This window comes from Girardinichthys multiradiatus, chromosome 4, assembly GCF_021462225.1.
Source record: "Girardinichthys multiradiatus isolate DD_20200921_A chromosome 4, DD_fGirMul_XY1, whole genome shotgun sequence".
Taxonomy (NCBI): domain Eukaryota; kingdom Metazoa; phylum Chordata; class Actinopteri; order Cyprinodontiformes; family Goodeidae; genus Girardinichthys; species Girardinichthys multiradiatus.
In genome coordinates, this window is record NC_061797.1 from 16,138,604 (window position 1) to 16,157,407 (window position 18,804).

An 18,804-nucleotide genomic window follows, 5' to 3' on the forward strand; every position below is an offset into this window, starting at 1 on the left:
ATAAAATATTAATGGTAGGGCTGCACGGTGGCGCAGTTGGCACTGATGCCTTGGGGTCTTTCTGCATGGAGTTTACATGTTCGGCTTGCGCATGTGTGGGTTCTCTCCAGGTACTTCAGCTTACTACCACATTCCAATGGCATGACTGTTGGGTTAATTGGGCCCACCAAATTGTGCTTGGGTATGGATGGGTGGGTGCATGGTTGTTTTTCCTGTATGTCTATGTGTCGCCGTGCGATGGACTGGCGACCTGTCCAGGGTGTGCTTCTTGTCCGCATCTTGCTGGATAGGCACCAGCTCCCCAACGGCACGGCACGGGATGGATGGATGGATGGATGGATGGATGGATGGATGGATGGATGGATGGATGGATGGATGGATGGATGGATGGATGGATGGATGGATGGATATTAATTGTATACAGCAGATGGTACCAATAGATAAGGGAAAAAGTGCAAATGCATGTGCTTTGAAGGCATTTTGAAGATGCTGTCAGGGAATCAGGGAAACTGTAAAAAAACACATATGCTTAATAACACATCCAGTGAGTGGGAGACACACACACACACACACACACACACACACACACACATATATATATGTATATATATATATATATATATATAATGTTATTAACTGCACTTGTATTTATTATATGTTCAATGAACATGTACAAACCAGTGCACAACTATTGATCCCTCTGCTCGTAATATTTAGTACAACCCTCTCTCACATCAACAGGACTGCACTTTCTCCTATAATCTTTTACAAGGTTAGAGAATACAGAGAGATATCTTTGCCCAATCTCTCTAGATGGTCCAGAGCCATGGGTCCTCTTATCTCCTCTCTTTATTTCACATGCATCTGCAGGGTTTTTTTTATTTTGTTGCATGCTGAACCTTTTTACTGTTTTTATATTTTGGATCATTATCTGGATGAAAGACAAGTGATTACCCATTTTCAGTTTATAGTTGCCACAATTTTTTTATTCCACACCTCTTGGCATTTCAAACAGTTCTTGATGTCAATAACCCTTCTAAGGTTCCAAGGGTTGCAAAACAGCCACAGTATCACAGATCCTCGACTAGGACATAATGTGCTCTTCCAAACATTCATCCTGTGTTTTATACCAAACCCACCTGGAGTGCCACCCAGTAAATTCTCAGGAGAGTTTAACTAAATTAAAGTGATTATGCCTATATTGGTGGGACAAAAACAAGGCTTTTTGTTTTTTTAGCATGTAATGGTTGTCATGGAGAAAGATGCAACTCTTTGATGTAGTTTTTCCTGCCGTGAAATTTAGAGATTCTTGGTTTCCTTCCCATTCTGCTTACTATGCACAGCATAAAGATAAATATGAGTCCTTGTCCATCATGGTGGCCAGTGGTTTAAAGGAATTTACCCGTGTTAAAACCCCAGAAGAATAGAGGTAATAAATTAATTAGTAGACGTTTCTAGAAATCCTTATCAAACTGAATACTAATGCATTAAAAAATGGCTTTAGTTTGATTGATTTTAATGGCATTTCTAAGGTTATCAATAGTTTATAAAAAAAACATGTTTGTTGAAACACAAATTAATACATACAATTATTTTGTGAGAACAATCTAATGGCACATTGTTTCACACTACTTAGTAAATGTGCCATTGGATTGTTCTCCAAAACAATTGTATGTCTTAATTTGCTGCTGCGGCAAAATATTGATTTATTTTAAGACTTTTTACACTTCCAGGGGTGCCAACACGTTTGTTTGTGTCTGTACCTGCTTTCATTGGTAAATCTGCTAAGTGATAAATTGTAAACTTTCAGTTTTATTTTCACAAAGATAATAAAGCGATTCTAAAGCTTAACTTAATGGGTTTATTGTTTCTTTTTTAACTTTCTTTCTTTCTTTTAATACTTAATTCAAGCCTTTCTTGGAATAAAGCAAGCAAGTCCACTTTCTTGCTAGTAAAACATGAGCAAATGGGGGGATGGCAGAATAATTTTAAATAATATTGTATATTTGTAAATAAAAGTTATTTTTGAAACTCTATGTGTCACATAAATGTTCTGTATAGTATAAATAACTGACTTGTTGACAGGTATATAGATCTGCGTTTATAAACCTGATCTAGGACCAGTAAACCATAGACATTAATACGTAGACGCCTCTTTGACTGGGTTGGCCCGCTGCTGAGACGTAACCGTTTGTCCGCCATATTGCTGGAGGCAAGGCTGCGATATGAGCTAATACGAATAAAGCGCCTCTATTTCATAAAGCACATTTTAACAGAGATTTACGTTAATGTCTCACTTTATTTATTCACCTACGCACTTATGTTCATATGTACGACGGAGAATTAGGGCGAGGCTAAGATATATATTTTTTGAAATTACAAGAATAAAGTCAGAATTTTTATGAGAACTGTTACAAAAAAGCGGAGCTCTCCATGATTTGGTTCGGACACCTAAACGGTTGGAACCATGTTGTACACGTAAGAGGCATTTTGTTTTCTCCGACTTGACCACAACAAAAATGGCGCCGACGTCGGAACGCCGTTCAGCGTTTGTCTATGCAATCAACGGTTTTCTTCTGTGAGGGGCGGGACTTTCACCTTAAGCTCCTCTACCTCCGCGTTTGATTGGTTGGCGTTCATGACTGCCGGAAGAACGTTTCACAAGAGGGAACATTTCAAATCGCGAAGAAGCGCTTCTTAGCATCTGAGAGGAGTTTGGCTACACAAACAATGCTGCGAGCTGGGTCAGTATTGCCCTCTTTTTGTTTTTTATATAAAACATACGCTAAATAAATTATAACTACGTTTAGAATCACACTGGTAGCTTATTTTAACTTTAGGTAATTGCTGATTTCCAGAAAATGTTTTACGTGTTTAATCTAAAGGAGAGATTAGCTACAAAACATTATCTTAAATTACGGTTGATAATCTGCCAACCCTCTCCTGTAAGCTCATTAATCATTCTCTTACAGTCTGTTGTTTAAAAATGTATTCACCAAAATATAGTGAAGCTATGCTCTGCTGGTTAGCTTAAATTGAACTTCGGATTTTTGTTTATCGATAACAAGTGACACCTGAGCTAACAGTCAGACTGACAAAACGTTAGCGGCGATTCATTCATTCATACACTGAAGTACCACTGATCAAATTCCGCTGTAATATTTTACTCGGTCTGTTTTCTGATCCACACGCTTCTGAGGATATAGTGAATCATCGAAGATGCTGTTTTATATTAACCGACTTGCTTTGTGCAGGAAAGGGAGGACTCCTCGAAGGCCCAAAAAGCCATCCAACATAGAGAAAGATCCTGTGGGGGTAGGTGGTATTTAGTATAAATATAATGGTTTGCATATTGCATATACTTACATATAAGTTAAAACAGGAAGGTGGTTTTCCAGCTAATTGCTTATTTTGATTTATGTTTAAGCTATTCCTCAGGTTTAGACCATCATGTAGGGAAAATTTCACCTTGTCTTTGTTTTATGGTGAATGTGGAAGAAAATTGTAACACCTAATGTCAAATCAATCCAATTTAATATATTTAAAATCCAAATCTATGTTAATTGTTTGCCAATAGTGTATCAGAGTATATTCATCTTCATACATGCATATTCAAATGATTGTGATGAGGAATATTTAAATTAAGAAATGTTTTGTCTATTTATTTTTTAAATTGATGTCCATTAGAAAAAAATAGCAGTGATAGAAGAACACTACAAACTAGACATTACACTGTACCATAAAGAATAATTTAACTGAGAAAATACTTGTTTGTTAAATGTTTGTCAGTGTTGCTGCAACCACAGCTCCTTCTAAGACTGCACAATATATGGCAACTATATCGTTATCAGAATATCAATTTGCATAATATTTATATTGCAAAGGACTGTTTGGAGGGCAATAGTTGTTGGCTAAATTGCACAATCTGTACCTGATATTGTCAACACAAGATTTACCAATTATATTGCCATCGTAAGATTTTCTAATATCGTGCAGCTCCTAGCTCCTACCCTTTTCATTTTTTAAAGTGTGCTCTTTAAAAATAAGGTTTTAAGGACTAGTATGCCATTTACTTTACCTGTGCTCCCACACCACAGAAACAACTGGGACACTAACCCTAGGGATAAGAATTACGGCCTTAAATTACCTGGAAAATGTGAATTGTTATCATATGGTTATTTATTCATCTGTTTAGAAGTTATTTTAAGGTAAGATAGAATAGTTTTTAATTGGTATTTATTCTAGGTTTACTGCCGCATACGTCCACTTGGAGGGGAAGATGAGGAATGCTGTGTTGAGATGATCAGCAACTCCACCATTCAGTTGCATGCTCCTGATGGGCTGAAAGCCAACCGCAATGGTGAATATAAGGAGGTAAGTGTGTTACATATGCAGCAAATTATCTGTTTGTTTCTTTAGTCATTAATTAGCCAAAAATGGGCTAAATTAGGTCTTGGCTGTATTCATACTCTGCAGACTAGCAATATATTGGAAATGATGAAAAGATTTGATGCCCATGCCTAAAAAGATTTTAGTTAAAGAGATGCTAAAGCGCATGGAGATTACTTTAGGAATTTTTTCCCATTCTTGGTTGATGTACAATTTCAGTTGCCCAACAGTCCGAGGTCTCCGTTGTCGTATTTTGTGCTATTGTTTGGCAGGTCTGGACTGCAGGCAGGTCAGTCAAGTATCCACATTCTTTTACTATGAAGACACACTGGTGTAACGCATGCAGAATGTGGCTCGGCATTGTCAAGCTGAAATAAGCAGGGAAATCCCTGAAAAAGACAATGCTTGGATGGCAGCATATCTTGCTCCAAAACCTGTATTTACCTTTCAGCATTAATGGTGCCTTCACAGATGTGCAAGTCACCCATACAATGGGCACTAACACACCGCCATCTTGGCTCTTGAACTTTACTCTGTTAACAATCTGGGTAGTTCTTTTCCTCTTTGGTCTGAAGGATACAACATCCATGGTTTCCTAAAACAATCTGAAATGTGGCTTGTAAGACCACAGCACACTTTTCCACTTTGCGTCAGTCAATCTCAGTAGGGTGTTGTTGATATACGGCTTTCACTTTGCATGGTAGAATTTTAACTTGCACTTGTAGATGTGATGACAAACTGTGTTGACTGCCAATGGTTTTCTGAAGTGTTATTAAGCCCACATGGTAATATTCGTAGAATGATGTTGGTTTTTAATGCAGTGCCTCCTGAGGGATCGAAGGTCACGGGTATTTAATGTTGGTTTTCTGACCGTGCTGCTTACATGCAGAGATTTTTCCAGATTTTCTTAATCTTTAGGTGTTATTATGGGCTGTAGATGATGAAAACCCTAAATTCTTTGCAATTGTACATCGACAAACGTTCAACTGTTGGACAATTTGCTCACACAGTTGTTCACAAAGTGGTGGCCCTCGTCCCATCCTCGTTTGAGAACGACTGAGCCTTTCAGGGATGCTCCTTTTATACCCAATCATAACAATTGCCTGTTTCCACTTAACCCGTTTACCTGTGGAATGTTCCCATCAGGTGTTTTTTAAGCATTTCTCAACTTCTCCATTCTTTTGATGCCCCTGTTCCATCTTTTTTGGAACATGCTGCAAGTGAATATTTAAAAAAACAAAAAAAACAATGAAGATTATCAGTTTGAACCTTAAGTATCTTGTCTTTGTAGTGTTTTCAGTTGCATATAGGTTGAAGAGGATTTGCAAATCACTGTATCCTGTTTTTATTTACCTTTTACACAACGTCCTCAACAGGATTGAGATTGTATGCAGGTGGGGACCACAGACCACTTCTCAGTACCTATGCTTTCTGGCTGATGTTTTGGTCACTTTTGAATGTTGGTGGTGCTTTCACACTCGTGGTAGCATGAGACGGACTCTACAACCCACACAAGTGGCTCAGGTAGTGCAGCTCATCCAGGATGGCACATCAATGCGAGCTGTGGCAAGAAGGTTTGCTGTGTCTGTCAGCGTAGTCTCCAGAGCCTGGAGGCGCTACCAGGAGACAGACCAGTACACCAGGAGACATGGAGGAGGCCGTAGGAGGGCAACAACCCAGCAGCAGGACCGCTACCTCCACCTTTGTTCAAGGAGGAACAGGAGGAGCACTGCCAGAGCCCTGCAAAATGACCTCCAGCAGGCCACAAATGTGCATGCGTCTGCACAAACGGTTAGAAACAGACTCCATGAGGATGGTATGAGGGCCCGACGTCCACAAATGGGGGTTGTGCTCACAGCCCAACACCGTGCAGGACGCTTGACATTTGCCAGAGAACATCAGGATTGGTAAATTCACCACTGGCGCCCTGTGGTCTTCATAGATGAAAGCAGGTTCACACTGAGCACGTGACAGACGTGACAGAGTCTGGAGACATCGTGGAGAGCGATCTGCTGCCTGCAACATCCTTTAGCATGACTGGTTTGGCAGTGGGTCAGTAATGGTGTGTGGTGGCATTTCTTTCCGTGTGCTCGCCAGAGATAGCCTGACTGCCATTAGGTACTGAGATGAGATCCTCAGACCCCTTGTGAGACCATATGCTGGTGCGGTTGGCCCTGGGTTCCTCCTAATGCAGGACAATGCTCCTGCAAGATGAAGACACTGAAGCTATGGACTGGCCCGCCCGTTCCCCAGATCTGAATCCGATTGAGAACATCTGGGACATCATGTCTCGCTCCATCCACCAACGTCACGTTGCTCCACAGACTGTCCAGGAGTTGGCGGATTCTTTAGTCTAGGTCTGGGAGGAGATCCCTCAGGAGACCATCCACCGTCTCATCAGGAGCATGCCCAGGTGTTGTAGGGAGGTTATACAGGCACGTGGAGGTCACACACAATACCGAGCCTCATTTTGACTTGTTTTAAGGACATTACATCAAAGTTGGATCAGCCTCTAGTGTGTTTTTCCACTTTAATTTTGTGTGTGACTCCAAATCCAGGCCTCCATTGATTAATACATTTTATTTCCATTGATGATTTTTGTGTGATTTTGTTGTCAACACATTCAACTTTGTACAGAACAAAGTATTCAATGAGAATATTTCATTCATTCAGATCTAGGATGTGTTATTTGAGTGTTCCCTTTATTTCTTTGAGGGGGGTGTGTGTGTGCGTGTGCATGTGTGTAAATAAAAACAATTGGTTTATTTATTCCTCATTGTGGTTTCTCTGAAGGTCATCTATTTTTATACCTTATGTCTGCATGCTGTGATCTCTTGAAACTGAAGTAAAATTCCTTGTTTGTTCACACATTTTTGGACAATAAAGTTGATTGGTATATGTCCAAATATTATGCCAGAGCCATTATAGTGTTCTTACTAAAACTGAATTGGTTTTGTCATAGTTGTGTTCAGCAGAGAGATCAGCAACTCTCTCCATTGTAACAAATTTAACACAATTGTTTTCTGTTAATCTGTCCTGTAGATGCAATACTCCTTTAAAAAGGTGTTTGGTATTAAGACCACTCAAATTGAGCTGTTTGAAGATGTTGCCAAACCCCTCATAGAGGACCTCATTCACTGTAAAAATGGTAAGTGAACTTGTAAATTATTTGTTTACTGTTATTTAAAGCGAATTCGCCAAGAATGGAGCTAAATAAACTTCTCAGGCATTCTGAAATAAGTCTAAAAAGTACAGGTTTGTGTTTTAACTGTTGGGTAATTATATACATTACATAATAGCAAATGTCATTGTGGTTTTGATCTGGTTTGGCCCTTTCAGAGGCCAACATGACCATCTTGTCTTTGTCTTCTGTGTGAAATGAGTGACTCTCTTCGCAGGTCTGTTGTTTACATACGGTGTGACAGGAAGTGGTAAAACGTACACCATGACTGGCTCACCTGGAGAAGGTGGACTCCTTCTTCGTTCTCTAGGCATGCTCTTCAATAGCATCGGGCCTTTTCAGGCCAAAAGATTTGTAAGATAGTTTATGCTTTCCATATTTGATCTCCTAAAAGATTCGGACAGATTCGCTGAAATGTATTTATCGCTTCAGGTGTTTAAACCAGATGACAAAAATGGAATAGAGATTCAGAACCAGGTTGATGCTCTGCTTGAGAGGCAGAAGCGAGACAGTCAGCAGTCGGTGCCCAAAACGCCATCCTCCAGGTATCTATTAGCAGCTGTCGTATGCTGTCCTCATTTTTAAGGACTAGTTAGTGGCTTATCAAGTTGTTTTCTATTTTATTTTTTTTGTCTTTTTACATTTTGATTTTAGACCGAAGGTTGATCCAGACTTTGCGGATATGATTAACCCAGATGAAGCATGTAAATCTGAGAGCGTCGACGAAGACTGCTGCTACAGCATATTCGTGTCCTACATAGAGATCTACAACAACTATATATATGACCTCCTTGAAGATGCCCTATTTGATCCAATCAGAGCAAAGTAAGACGCCATGGTACAAATCAGTACAGTTTCTTTTATCGTTTACATATGAGTTTTTTGTTTTTTTTCTACAAATTACCAATCCCTGCTTTTAATAGGTGGCTTGATGGAAACACGCCTCTACGGAACAAAGAGTTCATGTATGTGGCTCAGTAATACAGATTAGCATTAGACACCAAGATCGACTGTTTATTCATAAATATTCCCTGGTTGTAGCTGATGTGTTGTCTAGGTCATTAGTACATTTCCATCCCTTTAATCCAATGCCTGATCGTAACAGTGTTGACTCCCGTCTAGCTCTGAGATGTCTGGCTGCTGTCTCGTTTTAGCTTTGCTCTCTATTATTACTGATAAGGAGACAGGAGATGTCGCTGAATGGCTTGAATGCTGCTGTGTGTACTTGATGTGCTTGTTCCCCCTGAATGAACATGTATCTCCATAGATTGTTTTATTTATTTTTTGTTCTAACATTGCCTGTAATGTTTGCTGTTTAGTTTTTGCAGCTTGGCTTATTAAAGCAGTGGATTATTATTTTACAGTGTTCAGGTAACCCATATTTCCCTTTTTATTTATTTATTTTTTTAACCGCCATGTTTCAGACCACCTCAGTCAAAGATTCTTCGCGAGGACCAGAACCATAACATGTATGTGGCTGGCTGCACAGAAGTTGAAGTCAAATCCACAGAAGAGGCTTTTGAAGTCTTCTGGAAAGGTCTGGAAAGTTTTTCTGTGGGATTATTTGTTTTTACATGTTTTCCTATCTTTACCAATTGACTAGTTTGTAAGTGTAAATTTTATTCGTGACCATAAAATTCATGCTAGTCTTTTTTTTTTTTTTTTTACCAGAGGTGAAGCATTTAAGACGCTAATGTCTGGTAGAATGATTTAGTTAATCTTATCAGAGTTAGTTGTAGTTTTAGATATTTAATCCTGCAAGTTGCTGTTTTTTTTTTTTTCCTTTTTCTTTTAATTGTTCAGGACAAAAGAAAAGACGGATAGCAAACACTGAGCTCAACCGTGAGTCCAGTCGCTCCCACAGTGTGTTCACAGTAAAGCTGGCCCAAGCACCTCTTGATGCTGATGGTGACCATATACTGCAGGTGATTGGCAAAACATCTTTTATATTTTAGATTCTGCAACATAGCCCCACCTTTGCTTTGACTACTGCTTTGGTCACTCTGAGCTTTATGAGTCAGTCGCCTGAAATGGTGTCCAACAGTTCCCTGAGGTAGAAATGACAATAAAGACAAACCATTGAATGGGAAGGTGTGTCCAAACTGTTAACTGGTACTGTACGTGTGATGACCAGGATGTGAATGATTGACTCGATGGCGTAGTATCCTAATGGATGATTATGATCTTTTAGGGGTTTAAAGGCTCTAGAAAAGTACAGTAAAGTGCAGTCTGTGTACTGTTCAAATAGGACAAAAACCAGGTGAATGTGAGCCAGCTGTGCCTGGTCGACCTGGCGGGCAGTGAACGCACCAACAGAACCAGAGCAGAAGGAAGTCGCCTTCGAGAAGCAGGTCTGTTTAACTTGCTTCGACTCATTTCCAATAATAAAAGTAGCCTTTAACACCTCTTCTTAAACATTTTTGTGATTCATTTAATTCTCTCTTTTTTTTAATATATATATTTAATTTCCAGGTAATATTAACCAGTCCTTGATGACGCTGCGGACTTGTATGGAAGTCCTACGTGAAAACCAGATGTGTGGAACTAATAGGGTTAGTAATCCTATTACTGGACCAACACTACCTTTGTTTCTGGTTTACTGCCCTGTAGTGTAACTATATTCTTGTAACCTTCCTTTGCTTTCCATTTAGTTGACTTTCACACACCCTTGATGTTTCCCTCAGATGGTGCCATACCGGGACTCTAAAGTCACACATCTGTTTAAAAACTACTTTGATGGAGAAGGAAAGGTCAGGATGATTGTGTGCGTCAACCCCAAGGCTGATGATTATGAAGAAACTTTGGTAAGATTTTCTTTTTTGTACAACACTTTAACTACTTTTTAATAAGTAATAGTAATTCTCTAAAAGTCTTTAGTACTGTTGGCAAAACATTGCTGGTTTGGAGTCACACTGGTGGAAATATTGCTATTTTAAAAACCTACTCCCTTGTTTTGGGACCCTCTGTTGTCTGCTAAATATTCAGAGTACTTTTAGGATTAACTTAGTCACAGTTGAAACATTTGGATTTAATTTGGACTGCCATTTGCAGCCTAGCAACTTAGTTTCACATAAACATTGCATTGTGTGTGTTGCAGCTGGTGATGCGCTTTGCCGAGATGACCCAGGAAGTAGAGGTGGCTCGGCCTGTGGATCGTCCAATCTGTGGCCTCACACCAGGGCGGAGACAAAGAAACCAGGCCTTCAAAGATGAGCTGTCACGCCGCCTGGAAGAAAGAGGAGGTCCATGTAATGCAGGTAAACCACATCTCAGTTTGTACAGCTGGTTTTACTGTGTCTGTGTCAGTTTTCTTACATGTTCCATATAAGCTGCAGGAAGTTTTTCATTTAGTATGAACAGCTGAAATTCTGCTGAGAGGCTGATTTGTGAATCACCACTGTCTGTCTTTACAAGGTCGGCAATCCTGGATAGAAATGCATGTTTTAGTTCTTAAAATGTTGTTGCCTCCAAGTTTAAGCCAAGACAACACTAAACATGTTCCCTGTCTGCAGAATACAGCCTTACTACTTGTTATTAAGACCAACTTAGAACTTTTTGTACCAAATAATCAACAAAACCAAAAGTTTGTAACTTTTCCGTAACAAAATCTATTCTCTTGTAGAAAACCCAGTTCTGCTGAACCAGCTCATAGAAAGCCTCCCGCCACTGCCTCCCTGTGAGCTCTCAGACCCCTCTGATGATCAGGCATTGCCGCGTCTGATTGAGGTTCTGGAGAGACGGCACCGTATCCGTCAGATGATGACAGAACAGTTCAATCAAACTGGTATGATTCATTTTTCTGCCTTATGGATTGTCATATGAGAGTGTTTCTGGCCATAAATAAATAAATAAAAAATGTCTGCATGAACCAGCAAGTCCTAAGTAGAGAAAGTATGTATGTTCTTTTTCAGCAAATACCATGAAGTCCCTGCTTCAGCAGTTTGACAGTCAGCTCAATGCTAAGGAGACTGTAGTATATGATCAACGAAGCAAACTGGGGGAGAAGGACAAAGTCATTGTCAACCAAAGGACGGAGATTGAACGATTAGAAAAGAAATCTAAGACTTTGGAATACAAGGTGCTGATTGTTTTCTACATTTTGCTGAAATAATTTGCAATTTGGCTCTGGAGCGACATTTGTGAGTGAAGTCCACGTTGTTGGTTTCTCACACTTCTGCTCCTCCTCCTCAGATTGACATTCTGCAGAAAACAACCGGGATGTATGAGCAGGACAAACGCTCACTTCAGCAGGAGCTGGAGGGCAGAGAGCAGAGGCTGCACAAAGAACTGGCAGAGAGGAGGCGCATGGAGCAGCGGATGCAGGGCATGGTGACAGACACCAGACTCAAATGGGAGAAGGAGTGTGTAAGTGGAAGAATATGGATCCACTAATGTACACTTGATTCTTGATAGAGTTACTAATACTAACTGCAGAAGACTTCTGAACATATCTGTCAAGCCATTCAAAAAAAAATTTCTTACAATGCGTCCATAAAAAATATGAACTTTGTTTAGATAAAGACATGTCTGGAGAAGTTCTATTTAAGATGTTAAGTAAAACTGCCAGTAAAAGAATGGGGTGCTAATTACCGTATTTTCCGCACTATAAGGCGCACTTAAAAACCTTTAATTTGTGGCGAGATGGCCACAGTTAGAGGACAAACTTGAACAGTGGGTTGTTGAACAGAGAGCAGCAAGTAGAAGTGTCTCTACAGTCACTATTCGTATGAAGGCAACAGCGCTAGCACAGGACATGAACATCAATGAATTTCAATGTGTTTTCAACCACATCATTGTATTGTATTGTTTGTCCATGGTTTTTAGAGAAAAGTACATGCTCCTCTTTTTTTTAGAGATTAAGACAAAGAAGAAGCAGTAGAAATCTAGTTGGATTTTTATTTTTTTTTTCAACGAGAGATTTTACTAATTTAATTACCACAAAATTTTCTGTGCTTTCGGGTGTTTTAAGGAATCTTTGCCGATGCTTGGGGCTGTTAGATACTCGACAAAAGTAGCTGGCGAGACATAAAAACGGATGTTTTGCAGGCATCAAAGCTCTTGTCCCTGACCTGGATCTGAGTTTTTTAACTTAAATAAAGTTCACCCGAGTATGTGCTGTTGGTTCATGTGTTTCTAAACTGAAAACTTGGATTTCTAAACATATTTTTACACTTAAAGAATTGAATGAAATAAGTGTTTGACTTGCTAATCACTGATTAGATCTAATTACATGGAAAATTGGCCAAAATGGATTTCAGCCTATTGATAAATTGCATCTGTACTTAAGATGTTGGACAATTTAGTTATAATTTCCTCATCAGTTTATTCAACTAACATTATCTGGTCACTAACCACTAATGTTAGATTCAGCATCAACATTTATATGAATAGGTTTGAAATATATTTTGAATATGCTTTAAAAAAATTCCACACTTCCTGTTTGTGATTTCCTTATTAGGAGAGGCGAGTGAATGCCAAGCAGCTGGAGATGCAGAACAAGTTGTGGGTGAAAGACGAGAAGCTGAAGCAGTTAAAAGCCATAGTGACGGAGAACGGTGACCCTGGTAGCGGTCCCACAGAACAGCCAGGGAAACCCGAGAGACCCTCCAGAGAGAGAGATCGGAACATTGCTCAGAAGCGGTCTGCTTCTCCACCACCTCTCCCTGTAGGTTATTTATTTTATACTTCAGCCTGTTCCACCAGTGTGACTTCATTAAGCTTCATTAACTTGACACAATATGGAAATTTTGCATGCCACTAATAATTATTGTGATCCAGTTTATTGGGATAATCTGCTGTGCACACCACCTGTTTCTCTTGTTTGTGTATTTCTGTTTTCCTTCAGTTCATAACATTCACCACACCTTGCCCCATTCCCCAATTACTTTGCAGGACTTAGGCCAAACGCCTCTCAACCAAAACCAAGCCAGTGTTAGGGCAGTTCAGGACCCTTTGCCCACCTCCACTTCCTCCTCATCCTTTCCCTCAGTAGCTTCCTGCATCTCAGATTGGGAGCAGAGGTTCCCGATAGACTCAGACAGCCAGTCTAGACAACCAGGAACGCCCCAGTTTGGCAGACGGACTCCCGCCCCGTGCCACAGTGCCAGCAGCGTGGGTCGCAGGAGAGGCCAGCGCTGGGCCCCAGAGACTAAGGCTCCTGCTACAACTTCTGTCTATGAGCTAGACAAAGAGGCAGGCACAAGGGTTAGTGTGTTAGTAGTTGTCCTAAAGAAAATGTTCAGCCCTTCGCTTTAAGCCTGTAGTGTAAAACTTGTCTTGGTGTAGGGCAGCAACCTTCGTGTGTGCTTGTTTAACAGTGCTTCAAGTAGAAATGTAGATGTAGTCTAGAATATCATTTTCCTGCTCTTAGATGGATGTTTGGAGCTTTCATGTGTTTCATCTGTCCCTTTAAGAGAAGTTCTTTGCTCTTCCTGCATGCTACATTCCAGAATAGTTTCCCTTTTAATGTTATTGCACAGTTTATTTACACCACCTAAAAACATAAAATAAATGAAATTATCATTGGTCTGGTAAGTAGTAGCAATCACTAGTGTCCATTTTGTAAGTGTAGTGCATAAACTATGATCCTCATATTTGTAAAATAGGCAATCCAAAAATATCGTGTACAGTGGATAATAAACTCCGGAGCTTCGGTGTTAATTCTGCCGAGTTTGGGAAGGCATGACTTTTTTGCTGCGCTTTACAAAATATATATCGAAAATGTATCATCCTTTTAAAAGTCAGGGTGTGTCTGTTAGTGATATCGTAAAGAAGTATTTTGAATGCAATACATCTATAGCTGTAGTAGATGCTCACACAGATGATAGCGGCCAAGATACGAAGGGTCACATAATGATGAGAGCACAGAAGAGCAAGAGGAAAATATGAATTAACTGCAGCTGATGTTGTCATTGAAATATTTACCATTTACACTGGATGAGTTCTTGCTCAGCATGGGTTTTCATCTTGGAAATCTCCTGTGGATGACATTTTTGCCCAGCCTCTCTCTTTCTTGTTGTTGAATCATGAACACTGACCTTAACTGAGACAAGTGAGGTCTGCAGGGCTTTAGATGTTGCTGTGACCTCCTGGATGAGTCGATGGGCTCTTAGACTCATGTTGGTCGGTTAGAAATAGGTTTGCAATTCTTTCGAGACTGATGAATGTTATTGACTTTGTTTGTCATCTGTTCTTGAATTACTTTAGATCAAGTGTGACAAAACTAGAATAAATCTGTAAGGGAGCAAATACTTTTTCCCAACAATGTATGTGTTTATACACTGCAACATCTTTTAAACAAATAAAAGCGCCCCACAGTTAAATAGATAATATGCTACAGTAATTTCATGCAGAACAGACTTTTATCAGTTTGCTAAAATCAAAAGGTGGATGTATTAAGTTGAATTTTAAGGTTTGTTCTTTGTTTTCCATCACGAATCTATTCTAAATTGCACAAAATTGTAATTATCATTTGTTATTGTCTTGTGTTCCTTTGCAAGCTAATCATCGATAGTTTAGTTTCTGTGCTACATTTTGTCCTCCCCTGCATGCTGAATCTCTCTCTGTTTGGCAATTTCCTGTGAATAGAGAAATGTGTTGCTGATGTGCTTTACTGTGGAAGAAACGGAAATGGACATTAGATTTTCACACAAATGTGAAATATATACCAGAACGAAGACTATCTATTGGGAATATCTCCTGTTTCCAGCAAGACATTTCTTTTCACAAGAAGCTAGGCCTCATTTAACAATTAAACTTCCCTACTAACCATATCACAACTTTTTAAAGGGGACCACATATAAATAACTTCCTGATTTCTGTTTCTCACTTTGGGATCACCAGACGGCTCCTCCAGTGCATTCGATGCACAGGCGCTCACGCTCTGCGGGCGAGGAGAAATGGGTGGACCACAAACCACCATCTAATTTGGACCTAGACACTGTAATGCAGCCAATCATACCCAATGCGATCAAGGTGTCGACCCCGAACGAGAAAGCTCTGTCTAAATGCCACAAATACGTGCTTAGACACCAAGAGCTTGCCTCTGATGGGGAGATCGAGACCAAATTGATAAAGGTAAAACTATTTGATTGCTTAACTTAATTTTGAGCGTGGATTTGACAATTAAATCACATGGGGCCAAACCTTTCTTATTGGGGTCCTAATCTGATTAATAATCACCCTGTCTTGCCTATTTCACTAGGGATTAGTATTTCATATAAATTCTTTATTTTTACTTTAACAGGGCAATGTTTTCAAGACCAGAGGTGGAGGACAAGCTGTACAGTTCACTGATATTGAGACTCTAAAGCAGGAGTACCCAACAGTGCCTAGGTAACGTCTTTGACCAAATACCACAGCTTAGAGTTGCTATGAATGTTGGCTTATTGGTGGTATTGTTTTATATAATATATAATTTTATTACAGTGGTGTGATTGTATAGTTTTCTGTTCAGATTCCTGACATAATAAATCCATTAAATGTTTTAATTTGGCTTTTAAGAACTTGTATTAAAAACCTTGTTAGAACAGTTAAAGCTGTGGATTTCCCTCTCAAAAGCTGTTTGTTTTAAAAGTTGAAATATTAGAAATGTATATTTATTTATAAACACATTTTACAATATTCCAAAAGCAGGTTCCTGCTTAATAAATGTACTAAGCTTATAAGAGAAATATAATTTACTGCATCTGTGTTTTAATGGCTGATTCAAATTCTTACCTTTTTAATTTGGTAAAAATAAAATTCAACTTCCATCTAATTGATTGTTTGTCATTTGAAGAATGCATTTGAAAATGCTGAGATTTTCTCTGTTCAAACATTAACGGAGACACTTTGTTTGGGGTTTTAGCCGCAAAAGGCGATCAGGCTCTGCAGAGGGACCAGCTCAAACAGACATTGAAAACCGGGTACGCTCAAATAAAAACATCTATCAATAAATGTTATTATTTTAAAGTTTGGTTTTTTTCTGATTTTTGTTACATAAACAGACATTGTACAATGTGTCTTGTAATGAAAAGATTTCTATTGACTTTTTTTTTTTGTACCTTTTCTCCCTTTAGGCTCCGATGGCAAACACAAGTTCAAGCCATGGTTATCAAAAGTAAGGAAAAGCATGCATGGTTTGTCATTTAGGGTCAAAATCATCTTAATTAATGCTTTTTTTTTTTTTTTTTTTTTCTTCAGGCGCAGAAGACCTTAAGATGCTGCAAAGAAGATTTTTTTTTTTCTTACCAAAAAAACCAAACTGTTGCCTGTTAAATCAGTAAAGGAGGATAACTCTTCTGCTCTACCTGATTATATCAAACATTACTATGGTGCAATTATAATTTAATCAATGCTCAATTATATAGTTATTTGTTGGATTATACCAACAAGATTGCTTTTTCCTTTTTGAATGCTGGAGTTCTTTCAGCTTGAAGACAGAGGTTTATTGTAGCTTTTGTCTGCTTCATGCTGCCGCCCGATGTATGTGTTGTGAAACTTTTTTTTTTTTTATGTCTCTGCTTGTTTTTTTTCCCTTGAGTTGTTTGATGTATTAAATGTCACATTGTGTAAGTATACATTTGATCATAAAAAAATTGTTTTAGGATTTAAAGCATGTGGATCCACAAATGTAAATGCTGTCATGAAGTGGAGCTGACCACCTGTAAATAAGCTTTTTACTTTACCTAAACAAGTGTAGCACACTAGGATTTATGGTGACATTAAATTTATTTAGATACCATGTTGTGACTTTTGTTCTTTGTCTACGCCTAAAATTATTTCAATCTTGGTTTGATGAATCCTTTTTCAGGGGGCTTTGAAGTATAGATGGTGAAAATGTTTTCCCCGGAGTAAAACGAAATAGTACTTCCACATTGAAAATGTTGCAAAATCTATTCCAAAGGGAAATGAAAAAGAAGATTTTTGTTTCTTTACAAACTAAACTCGCCCACCACGCTTTACACTAAACTGTACCATACTGAATTCAGACGTAGACCCAAAGAGAGAAATCGTGCTTTCATCATCGTGTAAAAGGACCACCTTGTGCAACATTTGCTACCTTCATCTTGCTTGACACAATTTTGTTGACTTTCAGAATGAACGAGCTCACTGACCCAAATCCACATGGTTATTTTGAACATGCCTCTTTCAGTTAAAGATTCGGTTACACTGAATCAGCAGCATGCATGACATGCCTGTTGGTTTTCTATTATCCACAAGGCAGGTCCAGCTGACTTCTACACTCAAAAAGTAATAAAAGTATGTATTAAAATACTTGCATTTGTTTTATAGCAATTTTTAGAGTTGTATAATCGTGGCACCAAATTTGTTTTTCTTATATTTAACTTTTTTGTTCTCAGTAAATAAATCCCTTAAATGAAAGGTTCAGGGTTTAATCATTATTTGATTATACTACTGCAATAAGAGATACATTGATTGGGCCTTTACACATCTTTACCAGGGCGCATTGGCTCAGCGTTTTCCAGTTGTAGTTTTGCTAAATATTTACAGGTAAAACAAATCCTGGGTCCAGTGAATAAACAAAATTTAAAGGTTTTCACATTGTTATCCTGGAAGTGAGGTGCTGATTAATCCCTGGCAGAAGATGCAAAGTAGAGATCAAACTCATTTCCGTCTATGTTTTTAGCCGGGCTCCTTTCAGGTTCAGTGCGCAGTTTGCTTCACCGACAAGTGCATGCTTGTTTATGCAACAAGTTGTCTGTCAGTAGGGAAGAAAGGTCAACTTGAACTACATGATGAGGTATAAACGTACAAGTGTGCCCTTATTGCTGCTTAGAATAATGTCAACTAGCTCTGCTTTTATTTTTGTCGGTTTGCAGAAACCGATGGATTTAGTTGTTAGTTAACTTCTGAACAGCAGGTGGTGCTACATACCTGCAAAGAACCTTTTCTTTAACACGAATTCTGCTTCAGATCTGATCTTCAACTCAGATCTTAGAACTTGTGAAACATTTAGCCTCAAGTTAATCCATAGGTTGCAGCTTAGGCACTAGTTCACTGACAGTGAAATCCTAACAGTTGTTTGCCAACAACGCCCCCCCTTCTGGATAACACTTATTGTAATTTCTAGATTAATAATGTTTTGTTTCTCGTTTTATTTCTGCAGCCTCTAAAAATAAATAAAGTGTTTTTTAGCTCACCCTCATTTTTTTATTGTAAATGTTAGTTGTTTTTTTTTTAAGAAGTTGAATCTGTTTAGTTCTTCTCATTCATCCATTGCTCTGTCATTG

The 18,804-nt window shown here is 38.9% G+C and overlaps 1 protein-coding gene across 3 annotated transcripts; it reads left to right on the forward strand.

The window, feature by feature from the left end:
- Positions 1 to 2,494: 2,494 nt before the first annotated feature.
- Positions 2,495 to 17,294, forward strand: LOC124866545 (kinesin-like protein KIF23). Of its 3 annotated transcripts, XM_047362373.1 has the most exons (23): positions 2,495 to 2,744; positions 3,255 to 3,315; positions 4,246 to 4,374; positions 7,432 to 7,537; positions 7,788 to 7,924; positions 8,003 to 8,115; positions 8,225 to 8,395; positions 8,494 to 8,535; positions 8,995 to 9,107; positions 9,374 to 9,495; positions 9,819 to 9,921; positions 10,043 to 10,122; positions 10,255 to 10,374; positions 10,668 to 10,827; positions 11,193 to 11,354; positions 11,482 to 11,648; positions 11,762 to 11,935; positions 13,029 to 13,235; positions 13,463 to 13,774; positions 15,816 to 15,904; positions 16,419 to 16,476; positions 16,630 to 16,670; positions 16,754 to 17,294. In XM_047362373.1, the coding sequence occupies exons 1-23, from the start codon at positions 2,731 to 2,733 to the stop codon at positions 16,767 to 16,769; spliced, it is 2,697 nt and encodes an 898-aa protein (XP_047218329.1). In that variant the 5' UTR covers positions 2,495 to 2,730; the 3' UTR covers positions 16,770 to 17,294. The 3 variants fall into 3 exon arrangements, with proteins under 3 accessions (XP_047218329.1, XP_047218331.1, XP_047218332.1); XM_047362375.1 differs by lacking the exon at positions 8,494 to 8,535 and having other exon boundaries at positions 2,500 to 2,744; XM_047362376.1 differs by lacking the exon at positions 13,463 to 13,774 and having other exon boundaries at positions 2,501 to 2,744.
- The last annotated feature ends 1,510 nt before the right edge of the window (positions 17,295 to 18,804 follow it).

What these genes read in the sequence shown, in the direction of transcription:
- LOC124866545 (XM_047362373.1), top strand. An exon ending in CTACGGAACAAAGAGTTCAT is followed by an intron (nt 8,536 to 8,994) that starts GTATGTGGCTCA and finishes GCCATGTTTCAG; the next exon opens with ACCACCTCAGTCAAAGATTC. An exon ending in AGAACAGTTCAATCAAACTG is followed by an intron (nt 11,355 to 11,481) that starts GTATGATTCATT and finishes GTTCTTTTTCAG; the next exon opens with CAAATACCATGAAGTCCCTG.